The sequence below is a fragment of the Vicugna pacos genome, chromosome 8, assembly GCF_048564905.1.
Source record: "Vicugna pacos chromosome 8, VicPac4, whole genome shotgun sequence".
NCBI classification, from domain to species: domain Eukaryota; kingdom Metazoa; phylum Chordata; class Mammalia; order Artiodactyla; family Camelidae; genus Vicugna; species Vicugna pacos.
The window spans coordinates 41,129,203-41,143,404 of record NC_132994.1 but is presented as its reverse complement, the minus strand read 5'-3'; the positions used below and the strand labels follow the sequence as shown (position 1 = coordinate 41,143,404).

Here is a 14,202-nt window from a genome sequence, read left to right as displayed (position 1 = left end):
TTTAGTGAATATCCATCATCTCATATAGATACAAAATAAAAGAAAAAATGTATTTTTTCCTGGTGATGAGAACTCTTAGGATTTACTCTCAACAATTTTCATGTATAACATACAGCAGTGTTAATTATATTTATCATGTTGTATGTTACATCCCTACTACTTATAACTAGAAGTTTGTACCTTTTGACCACTTTCATCCAATTTCCCCTCCTCCCCCCTGCCTCTGGGAACCACAAATCTGATCTTTGATATGATATTTCTGTACACTACAAAATGGTAACCATGATAAGTCTAGTTATCTTCTGCCACCGTACAAAGATGTTACATTATTATTGACTATATTCCCAACACTACATTTCATACCTGTGACTTCCTTATTTTGTAACTGAAAGTTTTTACCTCTTAATCTCCCTCACCTGTTTGTTCTTTGTATCTATGATGCTGTTTTTGTTATGTTTGTTCATTTGTTCTGTTCTTTAGATTACACATATAAGTGAAATCATATGAAATTTGTCTATTTCTGTCTGACTTAACTTCACTGGGCATAATACTCTCCAGGTCCATCCATATTGTTGCAAATGGCAAGATTTCATTCTTTTTTGTAGCTGAGTAATATTCTATTGTGTACCATATTTTCTTTATACATTCATCTATTGATGAATACCCAGGAGTGGAATTGCTGGATCATATGGTAGTTCTGGTTCTAATTTTTTGAGAAACTGCCCTACTGTTTGCCACAATGTCTTCACCAGTTTGCATTCCCACCAACAGTGCAAAGGATTCCTTTTCTGCACATCCTGGCCAACACTTGTTAATTTGTTGTCTTTTTGATGATAGCTGTTCTGACAGGTGTGAGGTAGTATCTCATTCTGGTTTTAATTTGCATTTCCCCTGTGACTAGTGATGTTGAGTACCTTTTCACATGCCTGTTGGCCATCTGTATGTCCTCTTTGGAAAAATGTCTATTCAAGTCCTCTGCCCATTTTTTAATTGCTTTTTTCTTCATGTTGAGTTGTATGAGTTTTTTGTATATTTTAAATATTAAATCATTGTCAGATATATCTTCTCCCATTCAGAGGTGGTCTTTTCATTTTGTTGGTAGTTTCCTTCATTGTGCAAAAGCTTTTTAGTTTGATTTAGTCCCATTTGTTTATTTTTGCTTTTGTTGCCCTTGCCTGAGGAGACATAATCCAAAAAATATTGCTCATCTAATTGCAAAGAGTGGACTGCCTATGTTTTCTTCTAGAAGTTTTATGGTTTCAGGTCTTATACTTAAGTCTTTAATCCATTTTGAGTTTATTTTTGTAAATGGTGAGTTTGATTCTTTTTCATGTAGTTGTCCAGTTTTCCCAACACCATTTATTGAAGGAGCTGTTTTTCCCTACTGTATACTCTTGCCTCCTTTATCATAGATCAATTGACCAAATAAGTATGAGTGCTTTTCTGGACTCTGTTGTGTTCCATTGATTTATGTCTCTGTTTTTGTGCTAGTACCATACTGTTTATATAGTTTTTGAAGAAGTATGAGTTCTTCAAGGCCTAGTTCAAGTTCACTTCTGTAAAACCTTTCCAGAGCTACTACACATACAACTGTCTTAGCGCTTAGACAGTTTTCATCATCTTTTTCTGTGTGACACTTCTTTAAACTGGTGGGACCTTGTTTTATTAACTCTTGACTCCCCAGTACACAGTGCATAACATATATATTTAGTAAATGAAAGAGTAATCTGTTTCTTTACTTTCACATTACTTTGTTAGTATCTCTTATAGCACTTATCGCATTCTAATTTCTTTGTGGAAGTATTTATATTTCCTGCCCTCCCCTTCCAGATTCTAATGCTTCAAGGGGAAGGGGAGGGGAAAGATCTTGTCTGACTTTCCTTCAAAGCTTTACTCATGGAAAGAATAATAGCATTTATTCATTCAGCAATTATTTTTTGAGCATTTATTTTGTGCCAGTCACTGTTAAATGGACAAAAATCCCTGATCTCATGGACATTACTTTGGCTAGCTAGGAAAAACACTATATTAATACCTATTGAATTTAGTATTGACTGAAAATGATCACCTGTGAGGAAATATTTCTTTAGCTTTTATTTATTTCCCTAGAATTTTTACTTCTATATAGTGTACCTTTTACACTCTAATTATACTTTTTAGCCAAATAATAGCTGCCTTTTATTAAGCATCTGCTCTGTGTTAGGGACTTTACATGACTTGGTGATAATCAGCGATTTGATTTAATCATGACACGTAATTAGGAAGCAGGAGAGCTGGGATTTATGCCAAGGTCTGTCTGTTGTTAAAGGTTATGTGTACTCTTTGTGCTGTACCTCATTTCTAATTTCTTTCCATTTGTTCAAGACGAATAAACTTTTAAAACCTTATCTATATTTTTTTCTTTCTGAATAGCCACAATATGAGAACACTTCCCTCCAGACTCCATTTTCAGATCAGTCAGCATCCCATTCCCAGCAAGACGAGCTTGAGCAAAAACTCGCATCTACTGAGAAAGAGGTTTTACAGCTCAATCAGTTTCTCAAACAAAGAATAAGCCAATTTAGTGAAGAGAAGAAGAAACTGGAGGAAAAGGTAGGTATTTTTCATAAAGTTGAATGAGGTCAGTGGCATTCCTTCAGCAGATAATTATGTCGTCTACTCTATGCCAGGTGTCATACCAGGTTATATTTATATTGAAGTGATTAGTTTTATAGCAACTTTTGGGAAACCCTGTGCTATTTACAAAAATCCAGCCACTTCCCCCCCCCTTTTTTTTTGAGAGATCAGAATACCGTTGTATATTATATTATGTTTTTATAAGTAATAGTAAAACTTTTTAAAAGTTAGTTGCCTACACTGAGATGAGACACCAATAACTGTTCTCCTTTTTCTTTTGGGGCCCTATATCTTTGTCATGTGGGACATGAACGATTGGTAAATGAAATAAAAGTGGTCTTTCTTTTATAAGCAAATGACTTCAAGTTATTTAAGCTGAAGTCCTTGTTTCAGAAGTAGCTAAAAGCCAAATACTGTTTCTGTCTTTCTGGGTACCCAATAGCATTTTTCAGTGCCAAATTATAATGTAGCATTTCAAAGGTATTTTAAATATCATTTAAACTCAACACACTTTCAAAGTATACATAACACTGTTGAAATGACAAAGATATCAATAGTCTTGACCAAATTTACACATGTACAGGCAATAAAAACTACACCAGTATTGCTACCTGGCTGACCATCAGTTGTAAAATCAAACAACAATTCCAAAACTCTTTATTTCAGTGTTAGGAGAACTTGAAAAATGTGAATCTTAGAATTTTTGAAATAAGATAAATCATACTTAAGTTGGTGGTTGTCTTAACTATATCTGGAACTGTTGGTAAATACACTGATGCCTGAGATTAGGATGTTGGTTTTGATATTTTTTTGACACAAAATCATTAAATATTCATAATCTTTTTCTTTAGCTTAAAACCAGAGATAGATACATCAGTAGCCTGAAAAAGAAATGCCAGAAGGAGTCTGAACAAAATAAAGAAAAGCAGAGGAGAATTGAGACCTTGGAAAAGTATCTAGCTGATCTTCCAACTCTTGATGATGTGCAGAGTCAGAGTCTACAGGTAACAGGAAATAAAATGCTTATCTTTAAATGACATGAAAACATTATTTTTAAGTTGACTCTTTAGACATTTAATTTCTTATTTTTATTCATTTTATAAATTTTTGTAATTAAAATTTACTTATTATTTGGCTAATTATAAATTACGTCTTTGTCCTTAATTGCTATTTTTATTAACTTTAATTAGAAAACTTTCTTCATTTAAGCATAAATAGATCTTTCTTGTTCTTAATTAATATGCAGTTCCCTTCCTAATGAACCTGTCATTTACTGTTGAACTCTTTGTTCCTAAACCAGTGATGCCCCACTGCATACACACACATGCATGCCCCTCAGTTTTGACTTTTCCCAATATTCTCTGGGATCCACCAAGGCTTAACAAGACCTTTTAGGGCTATCTTTCCAGGTATTTGATTTGTTTTAATCATTCTTATTAATCTTTCTGTGCATTCTTTCTTATATTTTAATCTATGGCCTCATTTACTCCTCTGACTTCTCTTCTGACCATTTTCCTTTCTTAGCGATATTTCATCCAAAATCTTTCTACCAACTCTGTTGAGGCCTGCCATCTTGAAGACTTATTTGTAAATCCATTAAACTTACTCTTCAGTCTTTTCTCACAATCTTTCTAAGCATGGGATTTTCAGTCTCAGAACTATTGACATTTGAGGGCAGGTAATTTTTTTGTCATGGGATTCTGTCCTGTACATTAAAGGATGCTTAACAACATCTCTGGGCTCTACCCACTGGATGCCAATAGCACTGCTCCTCCTCTTCCCCCTAAAACCAGAAATGTCTACAGATATTTCCAAATGCCTCCTGGGATGAGTGGGAGGAGATCACTCCTAGTTGAGAATCATTGATCTAATCCATGGAGTATCATTATTCTGTAGACTCTAGACTTACAACACATTATCTGTTTATGTTAATTTATAAATTGTAAAACTAAGAGAGGATCATGTCCTGAAAAAACTAAAGAAGGACCCATAGGAGTTTACATGAGCAAGAACAGAGAGGAATATAGATTTTAAAACATGTACTCATGCCACATTAAGATGGCTAATATCTGAAAAGCAAAATAACAAGCATTGGTAATGATGTGGTGAATTAGAATCCCTTGTGCACTATTGGTGGGAATGTAAAATGGTATAGCCACTATTGAAAACCATATGATGGTTCCTCAAAAAATTTTAAAATAGAATTACCATATGCTCTATCAGTTCCATTTCTGGGTATATACTCAAAATAATTGAAAGCAGGATCTCAAAAAGATGTTTGTACACAATGAATATTCATAGCAGCATTATTTACAATAGCCAAAAGGCAGAGGCAACCCAAGTGTCCACCAGTAGGTAAATGGATGAGCAAACTGTGGTGTATACATAAAATTCAGCCTTAAAAGGAAAGACATTTTGACACATGCTACAACATGGATGAACCTGTGGACATTTTGCCAAGTGAAATAAGCTAGTCACAAAGATAAATTGATTAAAGATAAATAAATTAGAGAAAAATAGGTATGAGGTACCTAAAGTAGTCAGATTCAGAGAGACAGAAAGTCAAAGCCTGGGACTAAGGGGAGAGGTTGTTAGGGAGTTTGTTTTGTAAGATGGAAAGAGTTCTGGTGAGTAGTCGTACAACAGTATGAATGTACTTAACACTACTGAACTGTAGACTTGAAAATGGTTAGGATGCTAAATTTTATGCTACATATATTTTGCCACAATTGAAAATAAAATTTTTAAAATACCCCCAAATTAAGGTCATTCACCTTTCTCTGTATTCTAGAAATTTCTGACCCCATTCTCTTCTCCATAATCCCATTCTCCCAGCTCCCTTTTCACAAAGGAGGAGATAATGTTAAGTACTGTACATGAAATGCAGATATTGTGATTTAAACCATAAATCTATTAATTCTTGAGAAGCTAGTAACAGTTTTCTGGTAGAAACACACTTAATATTCCTTGTGTTATAAACTTTAAAAAATTTCTCCTTAGCTACAAGTTCTAGAAGAAAAAAATAAGAATTTGCAAGAAACTTTGATAGATATGGAAAAAGAGCTTGAAGAGTTCAAAAAGCAGTGCCAAGAAAAAGAGGCACAGCTAATATGCCAGAAAAGGAAAGAGAAGGAGTTGGTGACTACAGTTCAGAGGTAAGAAGACCTTTGGTAATTCTTTTATGTTACTCTTTATTTTTCATAAATAAAGTTTTATTTCATAAAAGATAGTTACTATTTTTCATAAGGCATTTTACTTAAAATACATGACTGTTTGCCATGTACCTTCCAAGTTTACTCACATATCTTACCTCACAGGATTCTCCTCTTTTAATTTAATACAGTTAGAATTGCAGTGAATATTAACTGCTAATATATTTTGCCAATGTATTTAAGCAGGGAAATTAGTATTAGAGTCCTGACAAACCTAGAAAACTATGCCATATATGCATCTACGTGTACTCTGTTTTGTAAAACTCAAAAAAAAAAACTTTAATAGATTGTCAACTATAAATAGATTTAAACTATCCTGAAGAATAAGACAACAAAACAACAAAAAACTTAAGAAATGTACCTTTTATGCTTCTATCAGTTATATATAATTCAATGTAACTCACTTTTTAAATCAAAATCCATCTGATAATTCCATGCTAATATTGCTTTACTACTGTTTTCAAAGTCTTAAATATGCCTGATCTACTTTTTTTCCTTGGATTTCAGTGCAGAAAACCTCTGATTTCTGGGACAATTCACACTCTTCAGTGTTTCTCATCGCACCTCCAAAAAATTTTATATTCCTTTGACTCAACCTTTAATTTTCTCCAATTTTCTGCTTTATTTTTATTTTTTTTTTATTTTTTAAAGGTACAGGTATTTTTTTTTAATGTTACATAATCATCTTTTTTTTTTGCCGGGGGGTGGGGTGGGGAAGGTAACTAGGTTATTACTCCACAACTTCTATCCTATTTGCTAGTCTCAAAACGACTTCCTGGCCTCCACTAATTCAACCGTATATCTTTTTTCTTTCATCTTCTAACAAAATGAAAAGAGGTAATGCATTTGTCCTGTTTTATAGGGCATTATGATCATAAACTCAAGCTGTGTTGTTTTATGAAGAGTACTAGGAACACCTGAAACTAATTTGCATGTCTGTTTCATTCCGTTGTGCGCTTTCACATATTTAATACGATTTTATACCTTCTCTTTTATTTAGATTTTCTCTTTATTAGGTTATTGAAGAACATTGAGCCTAATATTCTTGATTTGGAAAGATTTAGTATAGTACACTTCAGAATCCATTTTCTGTGTCTTATCTTGATACTCTCTTGAGATGATACCATCCTAGGGAACTTCTCTTGATTTTTAGTAGATGTAAAGGACCAAAGAAGGTCTTCTAAAGTCCTTCAATATTGTATGGCTGTAGGATCACTTGACTTGAGGGGTAGGAGTGTTATTTCAGTTTCCTCAGCTACATGATGTAGACTTACTTAAGTTGCAGAAGAACTTCAGATGTGTTATATGACTGTAAATTATATATCATTACATTTATCTGTTTTTATGTAATACTCCTAAGTTTCCTGCTTTGTGAATACATAAGAACTTTGGGGATTTAAAGATGAGATAAGAAAATTTTTCCGTTAGAAATGAAAACCTGAGTAAAATATATGGATGGGGTTAATGTGGTAGTTGGTACCTTTGCTATTCAAGAGATTTATTACTTTTCTAAGTGAGCGTACTTCATAACATAAACAAAACAAAAATGTACATGAAAGAAGATTTGTTTGATATTTTTCCATGACAGAGTATGTTTTCCCCTCTACATGGCTGGCTCTTTTTTCCCTTTTTAATATGAAAGATCTTAATAATTTCAATGTAATTATTTTTCTTGGAATGTTTTAAGTACATAGAAGTAGTGTCTTCACACTGAACTGGGACAAAAACAACATATTTTTCACTTTTAGACTGAAAAAACAAATACTTTTATGACAAGTAACAATATATATTGCAGAGCACTCAGTACATTCATAATGTATAAAAACTTCTCTGGTGCCATTGTTTAACACATCTTTCTTATACTATTTAGGACTGTCAGCTCTTTGTCCATAGTCTAGATACAGCATTTCTTCTTTGTGGGGAGGCAGGAGACAGAAAGCACAATAGCCATAATACTTGAAAGAAAAAAAATAATGAAAATATCAAAACCCACATTGTAAGTCTATTTCTTTTAGCGTTTTGCAACTCTTGAGTGTGATTACAGGCTAAAGTGGAACTGTTCCTGGATGTCTTGCTGTTGTGTTTGGTTTTGGTCATTATTGCTGATGGTAAAGTTTCTTTTAACCCAATAAATACTATTCTTCCTTTCCCAAAGCTAACATTCCACCCCCAAAACCCCCACCACCACCACATACACCTCGTCTGCCCTTCGTCTTTTATTCTTATCTTTTTTTTTTCAGGTTTATTTATCTATTTGTTTTTTAATGGCAGTACTGAGGATTGAACCCAGGACCTCATGCATGCTAGGCATGCACTTTGCCACTGAGCTATACCCTCCCCCCTTCTTTTTTAAAAAATTATTTTACTTATTTATTTTTTTAGTGGGGGGAAGTAATTAGATTTATTTATTTTTGGAGGAGATACTGGGGACTGAACCCAGGACCTTGTGTATGCTGAGCATGTGCTCTACCACTTGAGCTATACCCTCCCACTATCTTTTATTCTTAATGTACCGAAGGGACTACTTTTTTGTTGTTCCGTCTTCTAAAATGCAACTCTGGGCCAAGCATAGCATGAGAAACTGTTAGATCAAGTAATAAGTATATTAGATAGTTGCTCTGTTAATGAAGGAGACATGTAATTCTGCTGGCTTAGGCACCAGCTATCCTTACAAACAAACTTTTGCTGAACTCAGAATGAAGGGCAGAAGACGGGCATCCATATTCTTAGGCTCCCTAGCACAGTCATCCTAATCAAGGAACTCTGCTTTTTGGGAAGAGGGAAAGTATGGGGCTTAGATTACAGAGCTCAGATTAGGGGCATGAAGGACTTCACTAGGTCCTAAGGATGTCATAATACTAAATAACTCTTGTCTCTGGTCTCATATTTGCTATTTCTGAAAAGATAATCAGCCTCTATTGTATTTCTTACTTGTATGAAATATAGGCACTCAAATTTGTTCATCTGCCGTCTGTAGGTCTTTATTATTGCTTGCTTTAAAAAATATTTTAGACCCTAAGAAGGGACTTCATTTATGTTGAAGTCATTTACCAAATTCAGCACATGGAGCTTATTTTCTTCATATAATTATGTCTTTCTAAAACAGTTTGCAGCAAAAAGTAGAAAGATGCCTTGAAGATGGAATTCGCCTTCCCATGTTAGATGCAAAACAGCTTCAAAATGAAAATGATAACCTGAGAGAACAGAATGAGAATGCTACTAAGGTCAGTACATCTCCTTTGATAATGAACTTTGATAGTGAACTTTGGTAGTGAAATCTATACTATATGAATAAATTTGCAGATAAATAATTAATACTTACTTCTTTTTTATTTATATTTTTGCTAATATTTATAATTTATGGAATTTTAGTTTCAGTATTTTTATTCGGAAAGAAAATAGTAATTTAAGTAACTTTAAATAATTTAAATTTAAATAAAAGCCCAAATAAAGAAATTATATTACTTCCTAGCAAAAACAATGGGATATCTTTTTCCTTCCTAAATTATTCAAAATCTGTCTCAAAGTTATGTTTATAAATTGTATAGATTAAAGTTTTATCAAGCACTAACGAAAGACATTTGCAGTTTTGTATTGTATGTGTGATCCAAGTCATATGGCTATTTAAAGGATACTCAGTATGAGTACTTCTGGTAAAAAAAAAAATCACACCTTGATTTTTTAAAATATGAATTTATAATTCCCTCTGCTTTTGTTTTCTTGAAATTTGGTACTTCTAAAAAAGCAATGGAAAAATCAGTTTGATTCAGACTGATGTATTTCCTGTGTTCTGTGTTCTAGATAATAGACAGCCAACAAGATGAGATTGACAGAATGATTTTAGAAATTCAGGTAAGAAGTGTTTTGTGCTTATTTTAATTTAACTCTATGCTGATTTACTCTCAATGATTACATATCTAAAAATATTAAAGCATATATGTTTTTGTATGAAAAGATTAATAGCATTCGAGGTGACATTGCAAATTCTTTAATATTAATCTTTCAGTTTTATGATATTTGGTATTTGGTAAATCAGTTCTTCAAAATTGTGAAGATTATTCTTCTCTATTCCTTACCTCTTTTTAATTGGGTGTAGTCTGTCTCTACTACCGAGAACATATTTGGTTAAAGTCATCAGTGATCTGCTAATTAAAGACAATGGGCTGTCTTTAGTCCATTGTGATTTCCTGCTCCCTCCTAATAAGTCTATACGTTATTTTTTCTGTGTTTTCAAAATATAATACTTCGTTTACATGTTTGTGTCTTTGCCTCCTACTTAGTTTTTTGAGAGTTGAGTATGGTAGATCATTCTGCATATCTAGAGCTTAGAATGTCTAACCCATAATACAAACCAAAATTTGTAGACTAAATGGATTTTCATTCTTTTATTGATTTGCCAGACATTTACTGAGCATCCACATATAAGCCAGGCACTGTTCTTGGCACTGTAGATTCATTAGTGAACAAAGCAAGTCCCTGGCCATTCTAGTGGGGTGAGATGGAGAAAATGGAAATATAATGTCAGGTAGAAATACTTGCTATTATTAAAAAAAATAAAAAGAAAAGTTGATAGAGGGTGATGACAGATAGTGCTGCATTAGATACAGCAGTCATGAAGTTTTTCTTGAGGAAGCAATATTTGAACATAGATCTGAATGAAGATAACCAGGGGAAGAACATTGGAGGCAAGGAGAGCAGCCAGTGCCCTGACTGTGCCTGGTGTACTCCAAGACTAGTAAGAAGGCTGCTAGTCTGGAACACGGTGATCGTGAGGTATAGTGAGAGGTGACTGACCAGTAGAAAGTAGCCTAGGGCAGATCACATAGGGGAATATGTCTTCGTATTTTATTCTAAGTATGATGGGAAGCCATTGGACAGATTTTGCTGAATCACTTTATTTTTATACCTCCTAATTTGAATATTAATTCTCAGAAATGGAAGTAAAAAAGAAAAACATAAATGGTTGAGTGTCAGAATTTATGGACAATCTGCTTTGATTTTCTTCTGGCCACAGTAAGTGATTTGTCAAGTTAATCAAACACTACTTCAGTTCAACAAATGGGTGGACTTGTTGGATTGATTCACAGAAGTTGTTAAACTCTTTAGTTTGTATTCCCACAGTCATAACTTTAGTTGTTCTACAAGCCATTCGAATCACAAAATGCTTAGCTTCCTTCAGCCGTTATTTTGTATCATAGACTACAATGAAAGGAATATCTATTTCATGTGGTAACATTTTCCAAGGAGTGAATCTTATAAAAATTATCTCAAGCCAAACTGAGGACAGTCAGTGTTGTCCTTTGGCATTGACATTTTGTTGGGTAAGACTTGTAGAATTTTTGAAAAATTTATTTGTAGGATTTGTCACATACTCTCTCTCACATTATAGATGTTTAGGATATATTTTATTAATTGAAATGTGCATTTTTTTCCATTCGTGGAAGCATCATGATGTAATTTACTGTTACACATTAACCAAGTCTTTTAATCATATTTAGATATGGCTGTACATCAATAAATATGTGCAAGAATATATAATTATATGGCTTTCCATTCTTTGATCTTAAAATGCTTGAGTTAACATTCTTATATTTCTTCAAGCTAATTAGAGAGTGGAAGTCAAATTAATGAGATGCATTTATTTCCAAATATTCAGGCCCAAACAATATACTCATTAATTCTATTGTCTTATCTTTTGAAGCAATTGCTGTCTTGTTTTGTTTTTTGTTTTTTGGTCTTAGCCATTCTGACCATCTAGGTCTATAAATTTAGGACATAGTTTGCTCACAGAGATAAACAGCAAATGTTGATAACTAAGCTCTACATATTTACCAAGATATTTAAATAGAAAATTACAGATGGAGACAAATATGCCTCAGATAATGAGAAAATTTTTTGCTTAACATACTCATTTAAACTTGTTATTTTTGGCCCTTCACAGTTGAGAAACCTAGAGTTTTTTGTTTCTTTTGTTATTTGGCTATTTGTGATAGATATAAAAGGTGTGTGTACTCTATAAAAAGCTGAAAATTTCAGAATATTGTTTATTCTGAAAAAATGAATACTAGTTATTTACCTATCATTGGAAACCACAGGATCCTAAAGAGAGCACTTTGGGTTGAAAAAGTTTTTATATTATAATTAATGGCCATATCATCAAGTTGATACACATAATAGAGAATTCCCTCCAATCACTAGTTATTTAGAGCTCCTAGCTTTTCATTTTGCTTAAAGAATGGCCGACCTTACTCCCATGTAGATTGTGATGTCCTTCCAACGTGCTCAAGCTATTTAATTCCTTCAGATACCTTTTCATGACCAAAATAACACAGATACTTTACAGTTAAGAATAGCAAAGAACTTCACAACCATTTGCAACATGAATTATGCATTTTAGTTATTAGTATACTATTAAGTTTATTATAAAATGTCACTGCCATTATAGTTTGCATAGTTTGTCCCCCTATAGTGCCGGGAAGTTGTTCCATTTTTGAGTGTTCAGTAGACAAAGTCAACTTGGTATTAGCAGAATTTCACATTTCACTGCTTTGTTATATCCCTGCAAACTGTTGAGAAAGCCAAATTTGTTAAAAAGTTTACTTGGCTGATTCAGAGTACTGCATTGCCTTGGGGACAACAGGTTATTCTTACAGTTTAAATTTTATGACTAAAGAGAAAAGTAAAATCCCATGCTTATTTTATGTACAATTCATAGGAGATAAAAATAAAGCATTGTCACAGAGTGAAATTGCTATTATTTAAAATACAACTGTAGTTTACCACCTTACACCAGAAGTCAAATAAATACATACCTGGTGTAGATCATTGGCAAGTTTATTGATTCACAACTTTAGAAGTTTGGGGAGAAATCAGTCTTCTGCTAGTTATATTGTGTTTGTTGTTGAATATAGAAAAGTTGTATTTCAGGTAAAAGTATATGCTGATTTTGAAGTTGATTTCAGTGCTATAAAAACAAACTTATCTACTATTTTGTTCAACCATCAAATGATATTGTTAATTGGTATGAACACCTTTACTCATTGATCATTTAGAAATATTGCCGTTCTTTATGCTCATGAAACCAGTTCTCTAAACTGGCTTCTCCTCTTAACAGGTTTTTCTTCTGTCAATATGCAATATATAAAGACTTTTGCTGTAGAATGTTTTCGATCATTTTCGGTAAACATGGCTACAGTCAGAATGTGAATAAGTTCTTCATTGGGCATTACTTTTCTTCCTATTTATTTCTCAAAAGTTCATTTCACCTCCTACATAAGCTCGTTTCCGGTGAACTGTTATCATTGTATGTTATTGTAATCTTTTGGCAGAGGAGACACAATGTAAACAGTTTTGTTATGATTATTTGTTTTTGCTAGCATATTAAAAAGTTTCATTGAAAGAACTTATGCATTTAAATGGCATTTCTGAATTGACAGCTGTCAATGAATGATAATATCACAAAAGTAAGAATGGTGCTTTAAAAGCCTTTAAGACTATTCACTTTTAACAGCATGATTGAGACCACCTATCTTAAAACTGTGACAGTCTATCCTGTTTATAACGCTTCAAGAGAAGTTCCTTCCACAGCCTCAGGAGGTTTTATTCCAATTTTTAGAAAATTTCTTCATTAAACAAGTTTTCTCAGTAGATACTGTGAGAAAATGGATCATAATCCTGTACAATGTCATAAAGGCAGAATATAACTTTTCTTTACCCTAAATAAATATTGATTTGTTTCCCATTATTATTGTGTGATGTTTCTTTTATTTTTTATATTATCCTACTTTTGTAATATGCCGTGACATGAAATCTTTCCCAAAGTTTTTTAATTTTTAAGTTTTACCTATGTATAAAATAAGTGCGTTATATAATGTGTGAAAAACTGAAAATATTCTTATCAGAAATTAATACTAACTTTTAAAAAAGCCTAGCAGCCAAAAATATGTATTCTACCAAGGCAAAAGTAGCTTTTTTCAAAAATAAACTTTCTCTCTAATCTTTGTACTTAGAGAAAAATCTTTAATGTACATATAGGCCTGTTGTGTGCACATTACAGTTGCTGCTCAGTTGAAGTCTTAGAAGAAGATATGTAATAGGTGGATTTAACTTTTGAAAAATCAGTTCTTTGTGTCTGATGTGGGGAGTTGCAGAAAGGGAGTCAGCTCACTTGAATCATGAAAGAATATTCTTGAGCCTGTTTATGCTGTGAGTGGTCACCAAGCCTGTATGGATATTCAGATTATTTGGGATGATTTTTAAAATACAGATTTCTGGGCCCCATTGTGAACATAATGAGTCAGTTTCTCTGGGGTAAAGCTTGAAATGTGTGTTTTTGACAAGTTCCCTGGGCAGTTCTTACTTGTGGCCTGATAGT

The 14,202-nt window shown here is 33.0% G+C and overlaps 1 protein-coding gene across 6 annotated transcripts in view; it reads left to right on the top strand.

Moving 5' to 3' along the window:
* CEP85L (centrosomal protein 85 like) overlaps positions 1-14,202 on the top strand; it is a 137,826-nt gene that overhangs the window by 107,903 nt on the left and 15,721 nt on the right. For all 6 annotated transcript variants that reach the window (XM_006205701.4, XM_072965795.1, XM_072965791.1 and 3 more), the window contains 5 exons: positions 2,413-2,592; positions 3,468-3,620; positions 5,617-5,771; positions 8,935-9,052; positions 9,630-9,680. In XM_006205701.4, coding sequence (XP_006205763.2) covers positions 2,413-2,592; positions 3,468-3,620; positions 5,617-5,771; positions 8,935-9,052; positions 9,630-9,680 — 657 coding nt within the window. The remainder of the gene's footprint in view (positions 1-2,412; positions 2,593-3,467; positions 3,621-5,616; positions 5,772-8,934; positions 9,053-9,629; positions 9,681-14,202) is intronic.